The sequence below is a fragment of the Numida meleagris genome, chromosome 13 (assembly GCF_002078875.1).
Source record: "Numida meleagris isolate 19003 breed g44 Domestic line chromosome 13, NumMel1.0, whole genome shotgun sequence".
Lineage (NCBI taxonomy): Eukaryota > Metazoa > Chordata > Aves > Galliformes > Numididae > Numida > Numida meleagris.
Genome location: NC_034421.1, coordinates 1,031,622 through 1,054,278, shown reverse-complemented (window position 1 = coordinate 1,054,278; position 22,657 = coordinate 1,031,622). Strand labels below are relative to the sequence as shown.

Below are 22,657 nucleotides of genomic sequence, written 5' to 3'. Positions count from 1 at the left end.
CCCGCTTGCCCGGCCGGCGCCGGGCCCCGGATGCAAGAGGCCGGCGGAGGGACGTCATTGTTCCCCGACGGGCTGGAACAGGAGGCGGAGTGGGCCGGGCTGAGGCGGGGGCTGCGGCGAGGGGGACCCGGCAGCGCCGAGTCAAGCGGGGCCGAGCCAGGTAATGGGGCCGGGGGGAGCGGCGGGCCCGGCGGCGGCCTGGCACGGCCCGGCAGCACCGCGTGCGCCTCCCGCCTGGAAATCAATGGGCCGGGGGGAGGGGCCGGCCCGGGAAAGGGAAGGGGAAGCGCCCGGCGGCAGCCGCCGGCTCGGCTCGGCCCGGCCCACCCCGCCGGGCGCTGCCCCGCTGCCCCGCGGGCGGCCGGAGAAGGTGGGACCCCCGGGCGGGGCGGGGCGCCGCCCCCAGCACCCGGCGGAGCGACCCAGCCCCGCGCCGCCGCCACCCTCCGGGCCGCCGGGACCGGCCCCCTCCCGCCGCCCCCGTTACGCGCCGGGGTCCCGCCCGCCGCCTGCCTCTCTGTCCTCCTGCCGCCGGCGTGCGGACCCGGCACCGCTTCCCGCGTCCCGCCCCGGCGGGAGGGCTTCGCGTCGCCCGAATCGCGCGCGGCGGCGCCCGACGCCCCGTTGTTCCCGCCCGGCGCGGAGCTGGCTCCCCTCAGGCCCTGCCGCCGCCCGCGCGGGGGGGTCCCGGCTCGCCTCGTCGCCCCATCCCCCCGGCGCCGGGGAGCCTGGTCCCGCCTTCCCCGCCCCGTTGCCATGGCCACTGCCTCTCCGATGGCGAGCCCTTCCCCGCTCCTGCCCCCGTCGGGCCGTGAGGCGCGGGCCCGGGCGCGGGAAGGGAAGCGGAGCCGGGCCGGGAGGGCGGGCGCTGAGGCGGCACGCCCCGGCGGGGCAGGGCGGCGCGGGCTGAGGGGCGCCGCCGGGGGCGGGAGGCGGGCGGCGGGGCCGTTCCCTCGGGGGCGTTTGCGGCCGTGTCCCCGCGGCTCGGTTTTGTTCCGTGCGCGCGTTCTGCTTTTTACAGCCGTTGCCGAAAACGTTCGTTTTGTAATCAGACACGTCGTGACCGCTCCCTCGGTTTGGTGTACAAAGCCTTAGGCTGTGACTTAGAATCACAGCATCATCGCGGTTGGCAGAGATCGCCCGCTCCGACCCGCGCCCCAGCCCCGCGGCGCCACATCCCGCGGCCGCTCCGCGCTCTGCGCCATGCGGGGCCACCGCGCCTCCCGCAGCGGGCGCGGCCCGTCCTCACCCCGCGGGCCGCCGGAGCGGGGCTGGGGCGGAACTCGGGAGGCGGGAAGCGCCTCGCGGCGTTACCTGATCTTCTGATTTACTTTTCAATGTTGGGGAAAAGCCCACTGAAGCAAATGTCCAGAGAGGTAACGCCTGAAACACAAACCGTGTCTGTTTACGTTCGGAGTGGTATAGGAGCAGAATCCACATGTACCTATCTATGTAGGACACCGGAAAAGGAAATGCTGCCGATATTTATAGGTTTAATACTTCTTTGTCAGAGAGATGTTATGACCAAATTAGAAATGGATATATTTTGAAAAAGCGTATCTGATTTATTCTTACTAGTGGTAATATCTGCTGTTGTGTAGTGTCGGTATCTAGTAACGGACCCATGGGTGGCCAAGTACGTGAAATGTAAGGTTTGCCTCATTGGTCAATGTAACGCTCCAGGTTTATGTGGAATAATGTTCTTCCGTTTTCCTTTTCAGTGCAGTTTTGATTCTGTTTCTTGTCCCTCAAATAGGTTTTAAATATGTTGTTGAAACATTTTCCCTTTCAATCAGAAAAAAAGGAGATGTCACTGGTATCTGCAGTTTGAAGACTGGATCTTATCTGAAAGTCACTGAGCCCAAGCGCTGCCACCTTAGTCTTCCCGTAGGACAAGGATGCCTTCGTTTCTCAGTTAAATGAATTTTTCAGTTTTGCATATTATTTTCTTTGAAATGGAAAATGTATATAGAATGGATTTAAAATGAATTTTGAATTGAAGATTTAAAAAGAAAATATATATGACTTGAGGCTGTGCACACAATTTGTCATTTGTGGGACTAGAAGTTCTCAAATTCTCTGTGCTTTGTTCAATGTATTGTAAATCTAATCAATAGCAATCAAGTTTTACCACAAATCTGAGGCCACTTCATGCTGTTCTCTCAGTCATTCCAGTATAATGAGCTAGCTGATGGTTTAACCCTCCAGTAGGTTGGTTCCTTGTGCCTAACAAGTCCGTATGCACTGCAGTAGGACAGCAGCAAACATTTACCCATAGACAGTAATAACTCCTCATGTCATTGTTCAGCTCCTTACTATGTATACACAATTACACGTTTTTAAAGTGGTGTCATCTTGAAATCTAATCAGCGTTTCAAAAAGGACTTTAAATCAGTATTGACATTGTCCTTGAGGGCTGAGGGTTTGTTTTGTCATTTCCTTTTTATAGCTTACATTCCTCTGTTGTTTTACAGCAGGGAAATGCAACTTTACAAAGCAGAACTGAAACAGATAGCCCAAAAGGCATCTAACTTTTCAGTTTATAGTAGGAGTTGCGAGTGTGGTAGGTGCAGAATAGCGCAAGTACAGATGCCAGAGTTATACCCAAACAAGTATTTCATGGAGGGGCAGAAGAAACTCTGGCAGAAATAAGTGCACCGACATTTTCTTGCTCTCCTTTCCCAAGATTTCTCTGAGCGTTGAGGCTCAGAGGTATGTAGCTCCCAGGAGTGCAATGAGGCCGAGCATCTCCTCCCGAGTCTCAGTGTGCTGGGACGTGGATGTCCCTCTGCTCACAGCTCCTCTTGGCTGGGAAAGCACGACTCGTGGTACTGCCCCGAGAGCCCTCACAGGCTGACTCAGAATCACTAACTGATGTGAGAACAGTATTTAAAAGCTGTTATTATAGAATTGCAAGAAATCCATTTTGATTGATGCAGTAGACAGTGAGACAGAAAATGAGGGTTGGAAAGAAAGCAAAAAAGTAACAGCTAAATGCAGTTACTTTTGAGCACACAAAACAGAAACAGGTAGGCTTTGAAGTCATGGTTACTCTGTTACTAACACCAGCAATAGATGAATGACTGGTTGCCCTCAGAGAACACCACATACGTTTTTATATTAAAAAAAAAACAACACTCTATCATTGTAATAGATTAAATTCCCATGAAAGTGAAAATGTCATTAATCGCAAGTTCTGCAGAAGTTAAAGTAGTACTGACAGTTTCAGAGTTTTTTAGAAAATTTGGTTTTGCATGTTTGGGACTTTCTTTAAATACTTTACGTTAGCTATTTAGTTCTTCAGGCTATTTCTTTGAGATTAAGTGACAGAATTTCTTCTGTTCTTTTCTTTGTGTAGCACTTGACATTCTTATGTCAACCAGAACTTTTGTCTCTGTTGCAGATATGAACGATGACCATAGTTAACAAGCCAAAATCTTCAAAGTCTAAAAAATCATCATCGAGGCGGTCTGGCAAATCCAAGAAACCCCGTACTAAAAATATGAAGTCACGCACTGCAAACTGGGGCCGGATACCACCTGCAAAAGATCCAAACCAGGTCTCTGTGAACCAAGGACATGGAGGTGCTATTTATTGTAGATCATCCGAAAAATCTAAACCTTTTGCCCTAAGAGATCTAGGTAAGTGGGGTCTTTTATACTGCCTCCATTTTCTTCAAAGCGAAACAAAAGTAGGAAATGCAGTTCTTGCTTGTTGCACTGATATGAAGTGGGACTTCTGGGAATAAAGACTTCAGCAGTAGATTTCAAGTTTGTGAGTCCTCTAAGACAACTGAAGTGGATCAGTGTTGCAGAACTTAATCTTGATATATTTACAGTCTACACTGAAATATGGGGATAATTTGTAACACACAGATTCATCCATGATTTTTTTCCAGTTCTGCAAAGAACAGTGCGTTTTATTGTTGCCACGCACAAGTTTTTGAATGATAACAGTGCTCTGGAAAAGATCTGATATCTATAGGGTTATCTTCTCTGATAGTTTCTTGTTTTTACATTATCCTTCCATTTATTACCATATAGTTTCAAAATCCTAAATTAATTTGATTGATGAGTAGCTGTAGATGGAAAGGAACTTGGCAGTAGTTAGTAGAATCAGAACGATAGTTCATCTAGCCTTGAAAAAGTTAAAAAGGATGAATAAACATGTTTTTTTTCCAAAATAGTGCATTGACCAGCAAATTTCAGTGGTGGTATTAAAACTGTCCGTAATAAGATATTCTGGTTTGGATTATTGCTGGTTCTTGTGGATGCTCCTGCAGAATACTATTTTTTAAATATTTGATTTTTAATCAAGCAAAAAGTCCTTACCTTTTAAAATATAACTTTCTTGCAGTCATTAATGATGGAATTGCTCCACCACAAAGGATTCTTTTTCCACCTGAGAAGATTTGTATGGATTGGCAACAAACACAAAACGTTGGAGTTGGACTCTTCAATCTTGGCAATACATGTTTTATTAATTCTGCTCTACAGTGTTTGACTTACACACCCCCACTCGCCAACTACATGCTTTCCCTTGAGCACACCCAGTCATGTGAGTACTGTGTAACACTATTTGAAATCTGTGAGACGGCTGTGAAGTTGAAATAGCAACAGTGATTCTGTGAAGAAACTGTGCTTGTCTGATTTTACCTGTAGAAGTTGTCTTTGAACACTGTATTAACAGTGGGCTCAGAACAGCATATGGAGTGTGTTTTTGCATTTAATACACCATGGTGAGAAAAAAAAAAAAGATGATTTCTTTCTTCATGTAAATAGTGAAATGCATTGGAAAGTAATGCATTTCCTGAACGTTTGGCATTTGGGCTTCCTGCTGGCAGAAAGGCGATAAAATTTAGGGTGCTGGCATCGCAGATTCTTAGTCTTCACAGCCTAGATTCCATAATGTGCTATACTGGAATAAATGGTGTGTTCATTGTTGAAGCAATTAAAAAACCAGCGACAACAACAACAGACTCACTGTAGAAAGCAGTATGAGTTGGGCTCTTACCAACTCGACTAGAAATTTCTGTGGGACTGTATTAAAATGTAGACTGATTTTGTCCTACATAAAGTCTTGTATTTTGTATACTCTTTCCTTTGAATTTTATTTTTATACTTGAATTTATTTAAGGCTAGGAGACTCTTATACCTGTATATGTGTGCTTTTAGAAAAGCACCCATATGCTTTCTAATCTGCTATCTTTGTATTTATTCCTAGAAATATAACTATTTTCTTACTGTATATAAAATTGTTTCAATTAAGAATCCCTGTGAAAAAAGGAGGGCAGAAGTACTCTAACATACACTACTTTCATCTTTCCTTTCTCCCAAAGGATTCTTAGCTCTGTACCAAGAAGCTCACCTGACAGCACTGTGCTGAAAATAACACATATTCTCTTAATGCTGCATCATCAGTGTCAAATATTCTCTCCTCATGTGCTCTGCCGTCTGGAGTTCACATTCCTGTCAGCCTTTAAAAAAAATGACTTTGCAGTAGTTTTCTAGATTTCTCATCAGAAAATGCATTTTAGTACAGGCCTGGTGGATATTTTTACTCTATAGAGTTTTGTGTAACAAAGTGTCACAAGACTCTTTATATATATATGGGATACTGGCATCATAGGAGAACAGAATGGAGCATGGATGTTGTGTCCATAGTTAAAATGTATTTATTTATTTGCAGCTATGCATATTTCACTAGACTGGGATGCTTTCTTCTTTCACCATTCAGGTAACTATCAAGGCTTCTGCATGATGTGCACGATGGAAACTCACATTAACCGAGTCCTGTGTTGCGCTCATGATGCCATCAAACCTGCATTTGTTGTCCATGAACTTAAACGTAAGTGATTTCAGATGTTCTCCTTGTTTGATATTTTTTAATATTTGAAGATTGGTGTAATGCATATAAATAGCTTTGTTACTGTATGAAAGAGAGGTTTTAGAAATCTGAGTTTTCTGTCATTTTTATATGAGATAAATATTGTAACCTTTTTATTTATTAGGAATAGGAAAACATTTCCGCTTTGGCGCTCAGGAAGATGCGCACGAGTTCTTACGCTTCACTGTTGATGCTATGCAGCAAGCGTGTTTGCATGGATGTACCATGTAAGCATAAATGAATTACCTTCTGTATGTCCTCTAGCACCTTTCTGTTCTTTAGTACTGTCATAAATGAAAGTCCATGTCCATGGTTTTCGTAAAACTCTTTGAACAGTTCATTCTATGCCTCAAATCTTCTGAGGTCTGATTATCATTTATTTCCAGATTGGACAGATCTTCTCAAGCTACCACCATCATTCATCAAATATTTGGAGGATTTCTAAGATCCAGAGGTACTTTAAAACAATATGACTGCCCTTGGAACTGATCTGCATCTTTTGTCTGTATTAAAGCACTTTGTAGTATGACTTAAGTAGTATGTATCATTAATTGGAGATGCGACGGTCTCTTTCATGTATTGTTAATTAAGCTTGTTGTTTTTTTTTTTTTAAATCCAGTAAAGTGCTTGAACTGCAAAGCAGTTTCGGATACATATGAGGCATTCCTTGATATACCTCTGGATATAAAGGTAAGATGTTTTGTAGATATAGTTCAAGATGTCTAAATACATGTACAACTTTCTAAAGTAAACTCATTTAACATAAAAAACATATATTGTTAAAACAAGAGCTGAGTGCTGATTGGGAAGTGGATTGGACTTTGTCCTTCTGTGGAAGCCTTGTAAACCATCTCCACATTTGCACTGGCTTTAAGCTGGAAGAGTAACTATTATATTTACACAAATGATGATACTGTTTTACTTCTTTGCTGTTCTACCTCAATATACATGGAATTGTTAGACTGATTAGTTTGATGGTTCCCCCTACTGATGACAAAGTACATGCAGATGCTGTTTGTGGTATTGCAAAATTATTTGTTTCCAAGTAAGATCACTTTCAAATGAGGTATATGCTGAGCGTACTCTTTTTGCTTCTTTCTTCACAGTGCTTGCTGGTTCATAGTAGATCTCCTAAATATGAATTAGCAAGATTCTCTAATAAGCTACTAGTAAGTCTTTGGAATTTTGAGTTTCTTGTGACTTAACGCTCTTCTTTCTTTACCTCTCCAGGCAGTTTCATCTGTTACCAAAGCTCTAGAACAGTTTGTGAAACCTGAGCAGCTGGACGGTGAAAATTGCTATAAATGTAGCAAGTAAGATTATTACTAGTTACACATTCATACTAGATGCTGGATTCATGTATTGCATGACTTAGACCATAAGCTGCTTTTTCACTTCATTTGGAAATAATGAGACACAGCTCCTTTGTTGTTGTTGTTTTTGCTTCGTATTGTTTAAACAATTAATGCACTGAAATAATTCAAAACTTGAAAATAGTACATATTTTGTAAACAAAAAAGCAAAGCCATTAGCTGCCTTTATTTTATTCATAGTGTTGTCTGCTCTGTGGCTTGTCAAGCCTCCTAGATGTGGTGTTCCATGCTGAAATATTCCTATTGCGAGAAGTTAAAAGATGTCTGCTTCAGTTCACCGCTGCTTATCAAAGAGCTATGGACAATAATTTGGGGTGGGAGGCAACAGCAGGTTCCTGAAGATCCTAGCATTCCCTGGGAAACAAAGTTAGACTTAGTCTCAGTGAATACGAGCTGGCTCCATGATAAGTCATGTTAGCAGCCCCTGCTGGCTCACAGTACAATGCCTTGAACAGTTCTTGAATTGTAAAATGTGGAATACTGCTGTCTCAAATGAACTGCTTTCCAGCTAACCTATGCTCAGTGAAAGCATATCAAGTTAAGATATGAAAAACATTTCTGAGTATGTGAGAAGTAATTGAACGTTTGTATAACATAGTTTGGCAAAACAAGATGTTATTCAAACATACACTCGGAAAAGCAAATTCTGCCAGGCTCAGTTCTGCAGGATTTCCGTCTGATCCTTCCAAATGCAAAATGCAGTGTCTGCTTTTTGTTGTTGGAAAACTGTCAGAAAATTAGGATGATGAATGAAGAGCATCCAAAAGGTTATTAAAATAATTTGACCCCAAGTTCACTGTAGTCTGTGGATCCTAGAAAGCAACATGTCATGTATTCAGAACTCTCATCACTTACAGATTATGTCTGATGAAGAATAAGATAGGTGTGATAAGCACCTCACATCTGAATTGCATGGTCCTCCATTAATGTGCTCTTTGCAGCGCAATCAGTGGAGTCACACAGAGAGCTAGGATTGCCGGTCTTTTTGCGAATTTAGAAAGAACGGCCTTGTGCACGTTCAGTACCTTGTCCACTACTGGTAAACTATCCTATTTCTTTAAGTTTTTTGGAATTTATCTTTTTCTTTTCATTCCTACCATGATTTTTTTTTCTAGGAAAGGTGACTGCCTCAAAACTTTGTATCAAATTACAATATTCATGGAATTTTATAAAATGCTTGGATTTTTTGTTTATTTTGAAGAACGGGTTCTCCTTTGTTCTTAGGGATTGTCCTCTGGTTTGGAACTCTCTGCCTTGTATTTTGACAGCAGAATTTGAAGAGACACTTTTATTCTTTCTTCTTATTAGCAATCGACAGTACTTTTCTTGATGAAGTTTTTGTGCTGGTGATTGTATTTTGATTACACTGCAGATCCTACCTTAGAGTAGGCAATGTACCAAACTTAAAATTAACAGTTGTGTTCCAAAGAATTGCAGATGATTTCAGTGTTTCTCCAGTCAACATCAGTACATAAAGACATAAGTCAAACATCTCCCTCCTGCACAATGACTGTTTGCTTCTCTTGTATTTTTGATGTTGATAGATGATCCATTTTGGAAATTATTTGCTGTGTCTAGTCCTGAGAACTGAGGCTCCCTTGTTCCACTTTCAGTATTTGTATTCCACTAGAAAGCTGAAAGGATTTATCCAGGACATGAGTTCCAAGTAGCCACTTTTGTGTAACAAGAAATGGTACCTTGCCTTACCATCCAGTAATACACTCTAGTGATAGATTCCTGTTCTTGCTACACTCTGAGCTGTCACAAAGCCTTACCTTTTAGGCGTAACAAAAATACATGTTCAGACATTTGTTTGGCTATCAAAAGAAAATGTTCTAAATCCTTTATTTTTTGTTCTGTAGAGATGTCCTCTTATACCCTGCTATCTTCTCTGTATTAACAAACCTGAAAAGCAGTGTATGGATTTATGAAAGAAAAAAACATGTTATGCAAGTAAATATCATTCAAATAGCATAAGCACGTGTGAGACATCAAAACTTGTTTGATTTGGGGGAAAAACAAGATGTTTTTAAACAGCTGTCTGTGCTTCCCTTTAAGATGTAAGAAGATGGTGCCAGCATCAAAGAGGTTTACAATACATCGCTCTTCCAATGTTCTCACGATATCACTGAAAAGATTTGCAAATTTCACAGGTGGAAAGATCAACAAGGTATATTTACAGCTGTAGTACAACTTTATCGTCTCAGAATTGGGCATTTCCAAAGGCCAGATATTCCATTAAAAGTTGTTTATGTTTGCAGACAATAGCTATAGTCTTAAGAAAAGTCAACATAACAACTTGGGCTTCTGCTTTCTCTTAATAACAGTAAAGTTCCTGTTCGACCCTAAGCATATACTCTGAAAAAGCTAATTCAGCAGAAAAAAATTCTCTGCAACTTACTTAAATTATCAAACGTTGCTTATGGGAAGGCTTATTCTTAATGAATAAAAATATAAATACGTAGGTCACTCTGAAAGTAATGCCTCCTATTTATTTCCATGGAAACTACATTAGACCCAAGGAGCACAATAACACTGTTTGATAGAGCAAATTCTCAGCTACAAAACACTGTTTTTCAACAGTCACCACCATGAGTTATGCATTATTGCCAGCAAAGATCAAAAGCCTGCATGTTGCGCTCGTACAAATGTGCACCAGCAGAGGTGACCACTGTCACTGTTGCCACTGCTGAAACGCAGCCCTCACTGCGCTCACACCCCCTGTTCAGTCTCCGTAAGTGTTCACAAGTGCCCATGAATGTCAGTGGGGACCATTTTTTCCACACGCAGGAATTCAGTTCCACCCCTTTGCTCCATCCACACTTCCACGTCAGGCGCCATTCTGTCAGAGTGCCCCTGTGCTGCCATCTGTCACACGGCACCAACATGTCACGGAATGGTGGTGGGAAGCTTCAGCCTCTGCTGCCATCCCACCAGCATCCGCCTCTGAGGTCGTGGGCTGACATCATAAAACAGGAGGCATTACTTTTGGTGCAAGTCTTGTAATTCTAATCTGTGTTAACTGGAAATGTTCCCAGGCTAGTTTCCCAAGCTAGCCCAAATGAAGTATTTTGGGATAAAGTTTGTATTTTCTTGGTCTCTCTTTAGGAAGTAAAATATCCTGAGTATTTGGATCTTCGAGCTTATATGTCTCAATCAATTGGAGAACCACTCCTTTATGCCTTATATGCAGTTTTGGTACATAGTGGTGTCAATTCTCATGCAGGACACTATTTCTGCTTCATAAAGGTAGATATCAACATCATTCTAGCATGGTAAAATTTGTGCTGGTAAACCAATTTAAATGTTTTTGGTAATCATTGTTTCTAGATTTCATTATATGTTTGTGTATATTTTGTTCTGTAGTGTCCTATTAGTCATTCCATTTGGAAAACAAGCAGTTTTCTAAAGATATCTTTGTCTTTATTTGCAGGCTGCTGATGGACTTTGGTATCAAATGAATGATGCTACAGTAGTGCAAAGTAACATCAAAACAGTTCTCGGTCAGCAAGCTTATTTACTATTTTATATCAGGTAATAGCAAATATTAAAATGTGTTCAGAATATATTTACTTTCCTGTTCTTTATATTTTTCTTCTTTTCAAGTGCTTTTGTTCTAGGAAAATACTATCTGTATAATTCAGTTCTGTCTAACTTGAAATTCCCTGTCATTTATTAGTGTTCGTTGCTTGGCCTTAAGCTGCCACACTGTGCAAACTGCTATGTAGCTGTTATGTGTAGCTGGCTAATTTAGAAAGAGGGAGAAAGCAGGGTGATAAGTGGTGTAAGAATAAGTTATTGCTCTGAAAGGGATTTCAGGAAAACCATTATCTAATTTTCAGTTTGTAGTCTTGTCTAAGTCTTCCATATGACTTCTGTATCCTAAAAACTGTTCCTCTAGAACTATAGGATGGGATTTAATCCAAGAGTAGGCTGAAAGACAAACTCTAAACTAAGATCGCTACTCTTTTCTGAAGGCGCTATGATTTGACACTCGGAGAACGTGCTTTTTACTTACCAGCACCGTCTTATCCCCGTTCATTCCTTGGTCAGAGGGGGACTAATAGTAAGCAGGCTGGCTTTATGGGACCACGACTTCCTCCTCATATGATTAAGGTAATTTAGGGGAGTAGGGAAGGGGAGTGGGGAGCAGATAATGGAATCAAATTGATAGTGGGGTGTGGGATTTTTATTCATTTTCAGCACTTTCATTTTATTTTCCTTTGCACTGTGCAGCTTTCTTCAGCTCTCATGCTACAGTTGGAATCATAGAGTCACAGAATCATAGAATCACCAAGGTTGGAAAAGACCTCTAAGATCATCGGTCCAACCACCCACCTATCACCAATATTTCCCCCCTAAACCGTGTCCCTCAGTACAACATCTGAACGTTTCTTGAACACCTCCAGGGACTGTGACTCCACCAAATCCCTGTGCAGCCCGTTCCAGCACCTGACCACTCTCTCAGAGAATTATTATTTCCTAATGTCCAGCCTGAATCTCCCCTGGTGCAACTTGCGGCCATTCCCTCTTGTCCTGTCACTAGTTACATGGGAGAAGAGGCTGACCCGCAGCTCACCACAACCTCCCTTCAGGTAGTTGTAGAGAGCTATAAGGTCACCTTTGAGCCTCCTCTTCTCCTGACTGAACAATCCCAGCTCCCTGAGCTGCTCCCCAACAGACTTGTGCTCCAGAACCCTCACAGCTCTGTTGCCCTTCTCTGAACACGCTCGTGGGCCTCAATTTCTTTCTTATAGTGAGGGGCCTAAAACTGGACACAGTACTCATGGTGTGGCCTCACCAGGGCTGAGTACAGAGGGATGATCACTTCCCTGCTCCTGCTGGCAACGCTATTTCTGATACAAGGCAGGATGCCATTGGCCTTCTTGGCCACCTGGGCACACTGCTGGCTCATGCTCAGCCGGCTGTGGTTGATCCTAAACTCTGCAGCCATGGTACTTCATTATTTCATACCTCCAGCTCATCTTTCTAAAGCACAGAGAAATATGCTCTTAGAGAATTTAAATAGTCTACTAATACTTAAATAATTTAAAAATATATACATTTTTCCTATCAGTATCACTCTAGGTGAGACAGTGAAATCCATTTGTCTTATATCTGACCACCAGAACAATTTTGGGGTTTTCAGGGTATATTTAAAGGGGAAAATAAGTGTATTTGGAATAGCTTTAAGCAATGTTGTTTGAATGGATTTCAAAAGTGACATTCACTTGAAAGCGTTGTGCAGTAAACTGAAACTAGGAAGTAAGCATTTATTGGACTTGCATCTGTATCTGAAGGGTGTCTTTTTTTTTTTCTATTTAGGTATTTAGATAATTTGTAGAATTTGCATTTATCCATCTTGCAATCTCTTTTTAAATACAGAATTCGAGTCGTTTAAATGGAAATGGATCTTTGAAAGAGGATCCCAATACCATTGGCGTCACCTTAAAGAGGCCATCTTCAGCTCCACCAACAGCTTGTGTTCAAAACTGGGCAATTACCAGGCCTTCAATTACTGACCCATCAAAAAAACAGAAGATCACTATCAGTATTCATAACAAATTGCCTGCACGTCAGACCGTGTCGCAGCCTGACTGTCTTAGTGCTCTGGAGGATGAGGAGCTAAACAAGTCTGTTCCTTCATCCACAATTACAAATTCTTCTGCAGCAGAGTCTACCTCAAATGCATCTACAATGTTAGTTGCTACTAATGTTTCCAAGCAAGAAGTTCCGGATGAAATTTTTGTTGAGCCAGTAGTGAATGGAAATCCTAAACTCAGCTCTGATAACATAGTCTCTTATGGTACAGAACCTTCAGGAAAATCTGAGGAGGAGTCGTCAAAGGGCTTATTTAAAAGGAATTGCAACGTAATATCTCCTAATGGAATTTTGATTGGAAAGGTAGTCCGTACATTGCAGAATTCCCATCCTTCCTGTCAGAATGCTGAAGAGGAAAGATCCCAGCATGAGCTGCCAAAAAATGATTCATTAAATGGTGCTATTAGTTTAGATAATGAATCTAAAGAAAATGGACTGAAACTTGATGATTCCAGTTGCCAAGTCCAACCTGTTAAACCTTCTGAAATGTTATTTTCTAAAACCAATGGAGTGCTTGAAACAGTAAGTTATGTTTTTTCCATCTAGAATTTCTCACCTATGATGTATTCAGGAGTGCTATAATGTTCCCAATTCACGTGAAATACTGAGAAAACACACGACACAAATTTGTTCATAGCACTTTGTGATATTATCCCATTATAATTTGCAGAGCTGAGCTGATATTAGAACGTGCCAAATTAAGTTCAGTGGAGATACAACTTCATAAATTTCATAAAGTATATTTTTGGGAGTGAGTTGGGGTTACACGTAAAGTGTAGATAGCGCATATAACTCAAAGCAATCTTGTTTACATTCAGTGTAGAAATTCTGAAAACACTAATCTGCAATGCTACTACAAATACAATTTTTTTCTGCCTGTTAATTCCTGCATTTTAATTGTAGATGCCTATAGCTTTGTCTCCAGTCCCTCAAGAAATAATCCTAGATTCCTTTGCGTACGGCCAGTTGAACAGCTTGTCAGAGGAAATAAGGTAAAATGAGCACAGTTTGATTACAGCAAGATTTTATGCAACTTTTTCATGGTTTTACCTACCTACATACTCTTTAATTGAAAGATAAGTCAGTAGAGAGAATTCTGTACTGTATGTCTAGTGTTAGGAGCAGAACTAGTGATCAGCACAGCGCTCATTACTCTGGTGCAAGATAGTACCTCGTGGAAAACTTCTGTTTTTCCATTTTTTTCTGTTGTCTGTAGAAATGTTGTCTGTTTCTCCTTTTTTACAGTCCTAGGATATGTAAAGGTAAATTCTCATCACCTGCTCTTCCATTTAGGAGACAGTAAGAAATCTGCATTTCAACTGTTTTTTCTAGTTGGAGTGGGAGAGCAGATACAATGGTTTTGGCTATTGCTGGTAGTCAGAGCAGCAAGCAGAAGAAGACAGATGTGTTGGGTTTTTTGTTTGTTTACTTCAATACAAGCAGAAGCAAGATGAAAAAAAAACAACACTTTTTCTGGGCACTGAGGAGGGTGTAATAATCACAAGATAGGTTTTTAAATTGAGTGACAGAGGGTTACAGTAGTCAGGAGGTTTTTGGTGGGTGGGTTGTGTTGATTTTTTTGTTTGTTTTTTGTTTTTTTTTAACTTAGTTTTATTTAACCGGATTTTACTTTTAACATTCATCTCCTTCAACAAAAGTGTTTTTATTTTGTGCAGCGTCCCTGGACCTCAGAAACCTTCTGAGAATGATTCTCTTATGGAAACAGTAGTGATGGAAGCGCTGTTGGTCTATGAAGAATCCAGGAAACTTCCTTCTGACATGAGCTGTGAGACTGGGAATCTTTTTATTCAGTCAGATTCTGAAACCGTTTCTACCAAAGAAGAAGTTGCTGAAAGTATTATAACAAAAGCTGATAATGCACAACCCAATATCAATGGTCAGCACAAGGTTAGGAAAAGATCCTTGGACACTGAAGATGAATTCCTTGAAAATTTTGAGTCTGAAGACAGTGGTGAGAAAGACAAACCAAGAAGATCAAAAGAACCTGATCTCATTTCAAAAGAAAATCCTTTGTATATCAAAGGGTCTCTCGAGACTGAAGAGGAATTAGGGCAGACTTCCTCTATAAAGTCTGATGTTGAATGTAGTTCTAAAAAACCCGCATCTCTGGATACTGCAGATAAATGCCAAGATACAAAGGACATATCTAATAACTATGTAGAAGTCCCACCTGTTAATGACTCTTCTATTACGAAGCTGGATAAAGTTTTGGAGAGTCAATTTTCTAGAGAAAATGAGGGACCGACTAGTAGGAATTTTGAAGAAAATAAACATAGGAAAAAAGATAAAAATATATATGATTCTAAAAAAACTGACAAAGAGCACTACCGGAGAAAAAGAGAACGCTCTGATACAGAAGAGAGGGAGAAGCAAAACAGCAAACCAGATGGTCATTCCCACAAGAGGAGGTGCTCTCGTAGTGTGGAAACAAACAAGCAAAGTCGTCATAAGCAGGAGTATTGCAATGGAAACAAGTACAGATCTTCCTATACTGAAAGAAACAGCCCTGATGTCAGCAGAAACTCAGGGAAATATTCTCATTACAGATCTCGAAGCAGAGGACGAGAACAAGGTAGGAATAGATATTACCATTCCAAAGGAGAGAGAACTTGGAGCAGAGAAAGATACTATCAAGATGAACCATGGAGATGGCAAAAATGCAGACACTACAATGATTACTATTACTCTCACGCTAAAAGAGATAGTCGAGAAAGAAAGTTCTCCCATTACAATAAAGATTTTGACAAATCAAGTCAAGCTTACAGCAGGTCACATAAGGATTATCATTACAAAAGCAGACGGCCTCACAACTCACTCTCTAGAGAGGAGGATGTACGTCACTTTAGCAGCCACAGAGCAGACTCACGGCATTGTTCAGTACCTCAGCAGCAATCTGAAAAATATTCTCATGAAAGACATGTACTTCCACCTGTGTTATCTCATCTAAATTTTGAGGACTCTTCCCCCAAAAATGAAAAACAAAGCAACAGAAAAAGAAAATATGCAGAAAGTAGTGAAAGTGAAACAGAAAAGAAAAGCAGAAATGTAGAAAAAGACGTTTTGGATGATGAAAAGATGAAAAAATACAAGAAGATCAAGAAGAAAAAGAAGTCCAAAGATAAACATCGAGAGAAGGATTACAAGTAAGCAAGGATTCCAGCATACTCAGCAATTTTTTCCTAATTCTTTTCTGGGTGTTTCTCGTATCTTCCTTTTTTTTCATTGTTTCTAACGTAGTTTTATAGCATGATCTGGCTGGGGACCATGTCATTAGGTTGATCAAGAGAAGACAGGAAAGATATTGCTGAATTGTGTTAGAACACTATATTTGGACCACATAGTTAGAATCACATCTGCACACCATTCTTGATTAGGTAACAACAATTTTTTTTTAAATTGCATATGTTCCAGAACTAGCCATTGGTAGAGATTCGTTTGCAAACCAGGATCTATTGTCCTTCAATCTGAGGGCTTAAGTTTGCTGCGTCTAAAGTAAGTTAGATGTGCACAAAGTACCACAAAGTAGCTGACATGCTGCAAATCATCACCTGTGGTAAAATAAATAAAATTTCGTATATGCATCAAGTGCCACATCTTTTTTCTATTTTTAACTTGCATGTTTCCTTCAGACTTTATGATTCGGATTTCTCTGTGCTCCACTTTGACAATGACAATCGCAAACGTAAGAAAAAAAAGAAAAAGAAGAAACACATCAGGAAATTGAAAGGCTTCTTGGAATACTTAGATCCCCGTTTCCAGAAGAAAACATGGGAGAAGGAAGGATCTTGCTCTCCAGCTGACTGTTTATGTGAGCAATACAGAAATGAGGGCAGTAAACAACCCGACAGGGAAGGGAAGCCTTCCTGTGCAAGTGAAAGCAAGAACTACAGCTCCATTGCATCCAATGAGTATATTAAAGGTAAGGGGCCACTGGACACTAAGAGAATTCCTTTTTAATTCATATAGAGGTTATTAAAGCAATCTTTAAGTGCTTGCTGAAATCTTTGTAGTATGCACAGTCCAAATAGTCTGCACAAATATTTAAGGAGAAAGAAAAGGTTAATAGGTAATTTTTCTTCCCTGTGCTTGAAGGATCGCTAGGAAATGAAGTCTGAAGTAAAGAGGTGGAGAAACAAATCTTTGGGGTTTAAATTTGAAGGTTAAGTGGTGAACAGGAGGGAGAGATGCAGGATACCGTATTAGATTCAGTCCAGCTGGGAAAAATAAGGAGGTTGGGTAGTCGAGAGGGAAGGTGAGACTTCCAGGTTGGTACTGCTGTACTGAAACACCATCTTCCTAAGAAAGACTGCCAGAATAATTTAAATAAAATACTGAGTTCAGCTTTACCCTAAGACGGAACTAGTGCTGACAGCTTATTCAGAGTAACATAAGTTGGTGGTAATACTGACATAGTTTTGTTTCAGATGTAGATCTGCCTTCTGCTAAGCACAGTGAATTCACTGTTCTTAACCCTCCAGAGAATCTTTTGTGATGTAACACCTGGAGAGTCTGTTAAATTCCTGCTCTTGTTCCACTTACTTGCTGAGTTCTTTTTCCTGTTAGCATAGGCTTAAAAATACAGAGAAATGAGCTGACGAAATAGGCGTTTCCCAATTTTTAATATAAAAAAGTCAAGTTTGTATTTAGTTTTCTATACAGAGAGTACCAAACTGAGTCCCTGATTGAATTCATGCTGAACTCTCTGTTCTTCTCATCATCCCGACTTGGACTCTCAGTAGGTAATACAGTTTAAATTAATTAGCTCTAGTGTTATGTGATGAAGAAGATTGCACACTGCAACAAATTCAACCTCTAAACATCAAGTTTTACAACATTTGCACTATTTTTTTTCTAAACAGAAGTATGTGTTATTTAAAAACAATCTTAGATGCCTGTTGCTGACATGAGGCCACAGTCCCAATTACTCTGGTATTTTAATAAGCACTTGTAATAGGATAAATTGCTGCATCAGTTAGCATCATTTGATTTAGTTGTAGGACTATAGAGACATCCTGATTCAGCAGGGCTGTAAAGTTTCTAAAGGTTCGCTCTTTTAATGTATTCACACATAATCCAATTATTCATGTGTACAGCGTACCAGTACTTTGAAAAATACCAGCTACATTACTGGCAAGACTGCATCTGTTCTTAAAAACAATCTCCCTCCCTGCTCAAATCTGTTTTCCTCTTATAGATAACAGAAGTAATCTCCGAAGAAGATAGCTTGCTATCCAAAGGCAAGCTTCATCTTGAAATTTTACATTTTATAACTACACATAATTATCAACTGGCTTGACAGTCCCTGACAATCCCATTTGATAATAGTCTGGTGTTAAAAATGTCATCCTGGCACAGGAAGCAAAGGAATTAATCTTCCTGCTTTACACTGAGCTGCCTTTCAATATTTGGAGAAGTTAAATATCAGAAGAGATTTTTATCTGCAGGAATTGCATTGTTTGGACAGGGAGGTAAATTGCCACAGTCGGTGGATTCAGGAACTGAAAAGTTTCTACAAGGTGAAGTGCAGCTGTTGAGGAATGCGTTTGTATTTTAAGACATTGACAACAAGAAGTTTTAATCTAAAGAAAGCATATTTTGGAGGAGGCCAGTTGATCACACATTCCTTTGAACTTTAATACAATATCTATCCCTTTGTTGGGGAAAAAAAAAAAAAAGGACTATTCCTGTCGTAAAAAACAGACTTTTTATGATGCTAATGTCAAAAGAATCCCAATTGTACTAAATTTTAAGTCTGTATTCTAGCTGGAACAACAGCACAGGTGAAAATGCATCTCCTCTATAGCCCTCCTGGCTCTAGTGAATCCTCTGGCCAGCAGATGGCAAACTTTTTTTTTTCCTACACCAGTCAAAAGCAGAGTAAGAAAATGTAGTGCACCTTTCAAATAAGCTAGGGACAGACTAGGAATGATGGAGAAGGACTCGTCAGGTTGTGCCTTTCACCTGGACTCACGTTACTGTGAATAAACGGGCCATGGAAACACCTAGTGATAACTTGTGGTTTAAGGAAAACGCGGACAGAAGGGAGAAGTATTAAAGCCCTCATTTTCCTGCGTGCCTATGTATTCTAGCAAGTTTCTGAAAGCTTCTGGTTTTTTTTGGCTGAGATTTGGTCAGCCTGACCACAAGATCATTAATAAAATAAGGATGCTGTCTAAGCAAACCTTCAGATGAGATCTACCACAAAGCAGGTAGCTTTGCCCTGATATTCTGTACAGTTAGCTGAGTTGTTAGCGTAGGACTGAAGTGGAGTCACTTTACTGTGAGGCTCTCGGGAGCCTTCCCCAGGCAGCTCAGCCCTGCAGTCACAGAGCAGATCAAGCTGCGTGCAGGTTTGGGACTTCTCCATTGAGAAATAAGGCCACTGAGCCAGACAGCTACACCTTGAATCTCACAGCAAGGAATGACATTTCTTCTCTTTGCCTTTCAGATGCGAATTACTGATTGAAGCCTTCAATACTCAAACTAAACCAACCATCAAAACCACCACCTTCCACCATCAAAACCGACTGCTTTAGCCATCGCAACGCTCGCCATCAGTGACTTTAACCATCAATCAAAACCAACACCTTTAGCCATCGACTCCAACAACTCAACATTATCAAAACAATGCTAACCATCAAAACTTAAAATTTATCAAAACGGTAAAATTACCATCGAAACAAAACCCAATCATAAGTGGTGCTTCAGATTTCTGTGAAGAATTTTACCATGAAAGAACTTTTTTTTAGTTTTTAACTTGAGACTTTCTTTTTTAAAATGTACTTCTAATCCAAAAGAGTGGAAACTTTCTACAACTGCTGAACATTGTAAATTACCATGTGAATATCTCACTGAAACTAATGCCCTGGAATAGAACATCTCAAATGCTGCTTAATTACAGACTCAGGTTGATTGTGTGTTATTCATGTAATGTTACTCCAAGTTAGACATCTGGTGCAAGAGCGACCAGGAAAACCACGGAATTATAAAGTCTGCAACTGACAGTCTGTATATTTAATTTAAAGACTTATTTAAGATTTCACAAGCTCTCCAATAACTATAGAGTTCTGCAAGAGCTTCATCTTTTTTCTGTGATGTCTGACACTAGAAACTAATTTACTTCACATCTTAATTATGCTCAAGATCGGAAGAAAATGTTCTGGTTTTCAATGAGTGGAACGTAATGATCAGAATATGCAGTTCTGAATGTATCTCTCAGACTATTTGTATACTCTCCCATATGTTTTTATTACATTTTTTTTTATAGCGTCACTTGTCTCAAGTCTCAGTTGTTTGTTTCGTCTCTAAAGTTTCTAGTTACAGACAAATTCATACTGTGATTTTATTTTTTATTATTAAATGCTATCAAACTGTGATGCACTTATTATTCACTGGTCCTGCATCAGGAGATGAGTGGGGAACCTGTATTAAATACAGTTCATCTGAATAATCTGTCTGGTTTATACAAGCTGTGTTGTTCAGAGATGTCTAAAGTTTGATCTTTGTTTTTTTAAAGATAAAAAGCACTTGCCCCACTGTAAATATATAGCATGTAAAATTTATATAGTATATAAATACAGCAAAGTTAAAGTGGATTTTTACTTGAGTTATTTAACATGCAATATGTCATGTGAATTGACAGCTTACCGAGTGTGTTTGATAATCAAGAAATCAGATCTTCCTTTCAGTGGTAGTGAGAAGATGCTGTCGGTGTGACCCAGAGAAGATAAGTAATGGGGACGTCAGCTGCCTAGACAAGAATGCAGAAGTCTTTCTTCTTTGAAGTTAGAAGCTTCCAAAAACAGGCAACAGGTCGAGAGCTCAGCAGTAGCTTCCCGCTCTGTGCGGCGCTATAAGAGGAGCGAGGTTACGTTTTACTAAATACTTTAAGTAAGATTTTGGTACGTGGAGAACACCATAAAGCCAAACCATAAGTGTACCCTGCATAATGTTCCTATGGCAACAGTTATGTGAAGTTACATAAAGTAACGTGACAAAGAAAACACGCACCTGTCCTGTATCTGCCTTTTTTTTTCCTCTTTTGTCCTTTGGCTCCGAGGTTTGGTGTCTTGTCTCTGTTCAATGAGCAGCTCTGGGCTCGATGTCTGATGGCTGCCGGCCGCGCTCCGGCACAGCTGGGTCTGCAGGAGCTCCGGGAGCCGCACCGCAGGCCGAGCACGGCGAGCGGCAGAGGCAGCGACCCTAAGGACTTGGAGCTCTGCGCCTCAGCAGGGCCACTGCTGCCAGCAGCAGGGCTCAGTGCCTGCCTAGCGGGGACGCGTGCTCCTGCACATGTGACTGAGATTCAGGGAAAGGACCTGCAAAGCCTTCCCTTCCCTTGGAGTGATTCTCAAAGGGCGTGGAAGTCTCCAGCTCCTCACGAATCGATGCCTATAGCCATAGCGTACTTACTGAATCGATTCTGCAGTGGAAGGTTTTTCCTCTCTTTAGCCTGGTCATTTAAGTTATTCCTAAAAGAAGGGCACTTAAAAGAGCAGCTATAATCCATCTGTAAAATCTTAATCTTCACAAAAAAAAAAAACAAAAAAAAACTGAGCCATTAACTTGCACGTATTCCTGGTAAGTGAGGGGCTCTGCAATAGCAAACTGACACGGTTTGCTTTTGAGAAAGCCCAGGTTTAAGGAAAAGGGTTTGATAGGCGAAAATACCGAGACTGCAGTGGACGTGCAGAGAAGGTCACATTTTTAACAATGACCGATAGCACATTTGTCACACAGCTCACTGGTGCACAGCAGGTACATTGTGCATTTTAACTAGAAACATTTTCCAAGAAGATAAGGAAAGAAGCTGTTAAGTCTTAATCTGTAGCACTTGACCTACAACAGCCCTCACCTTTCCAGCAAGCTGGATCTAGTATGTGGATATGTAATAGATTTCTAATGCACACTGTTTTGACATACGAAGTATTATAAACGCTGCTTGGTTTACACAGTTCCATTGTGTACCCATTTAAAATGGCTCAAAATGTATTTCTGGACGTAGCGCTCATTGTGCCAGTGCTGAGTGCCGGCCCCACTGGCCCAGCTGCACGCAGAGCTCGGCACGTGGGAGCACCAGCACAGCCATAAGCACCGCCTGGGCTGGCCACGCTCGTACCCATCTTTCATAGCAGAGGGCTCACAATTTCAGAGCAAGAGGCCAGCGCAGGATTTGTACCTGTTACTTGCAGGTGAGATAATGAACTGATGTCCCAGTCTCACTGTTCACGTCGCTTTCTCCGTTCATCCTGGAGGAGCGGCACCAGGGAGCTGCGTAGGGCAAGCTGCCCCCCCTCCTGCCCCTGTTCCACCCACACGGCTCAGCAAGGCCAGCTGCTGCACTACACTAAATGTCAAGACGAAGCTGCTACAGTCGTTACTGCAGACCTACAAGTCGTAACGTAATTTACAGCATCTCCAGTTTTCTGCTAGTGAGATCGTTTCTTCGCAGAACTATTTCACACAGAGATCAATCTTAGCAGAGGAAAAGGTTTCTCCTGCTTAACTCCCAGAAGTTCCTTCCGCAGCAGTGGAAGGATGGCACGCAACCCCATTTACCATGCTAGAATGATGTTGATATCTACCTTTATGAAGCAGAAATAGTGTCCTGCATGAGAATTGACACCACTATGTACCAAAACTGCATATAAGGCATAAAGGAGTGGTTCTCCAATTGATTGAGACATATAAGCTCGAAGATCCAAATACTCAGGATATTTTACTTCCTAAAGAGAGACCAAGAAAATACAAACTTTATCCCAAAATACTTCATTTGG

General features: G+C 41.2%; 2 protein-coding genes across 6 annotated transcripts in view; one reads left to right on the top strand and one right to left on the bottom strand.

Moving 5' to 3' along the window:
- Positions 24–20,886, top strand: USP42 (ubiquitin specific peptidase 42). Of its 4 annotated transcripts, none has more exons than XM_021411596.1 (18): positions 24–160; positions 1,757–1,914; positions 3,404–3,641; positions 4,357–4,557; positions 5,737–5,847; positions 6,011–6,113; positions 6,273–6,340; positions 6,506–6,576; positions 7,117–7,199; positions 9,318–9,429; positions 10,368–10,508; positions 10,693–10,793; positions 11,237–11,375; positions 12,645–13,382; positions 13,764–13,852; positions 14,537–16,024; positions 16,511–16,800; positions 19,330–20,886. In XM_021411596.1, the coding sequence occupies exons 3-18, from the start codon at positions 3,413–3,415 to the stop codon at positions 19,341–19,343; spliced, it is 3,978 nt and encodes a 1,325-aa protein (XP_021267271.1). In that variant the 5' UTR covers positions 24–160; positions 1,757–1,914; positions 3,404–3,412; the 3' UTR covers positions 19,344–20,886. The 4 variants fall into 4 exon arrangements, with proteins under 4 accessions (XP_021267271.1, XP_021267272.1, XP_021267273.1 ...); XM_021411597.1 differs by having other exon boundaries at positions 26–160; positions 1,797–1,914; XM_021411598.1 differs by lacking the exon at positions 1,757–1,914 and having other exon boundaries at positions 26–160.
- LITAF (lipopolysaccharide induced TNF factor) overlaps positions 2,886–22,657 on the bottom strand; it is a 35,444-nt gene continuing 15,672 nt past the window's right edge. Inside the window, exon 4 of one of the 2 annotated variants that reach the window (XM_021411632.1) lies at positions 2,886–3,539. In XM_021411632.1, the coding sequence (XP_021267307.1) occupies positions 3,509–3,539 (31 nt within the window). In that variant the 3' untranslated portion in view covers positions 2,886–3,508. Of the gene's footprint in view, positions 3,540–7,229; positions 7,614–22,657 lie in introns of those variants that run through there. The other variant, XM_021411633.1, reaches the window with a different exon arrangement.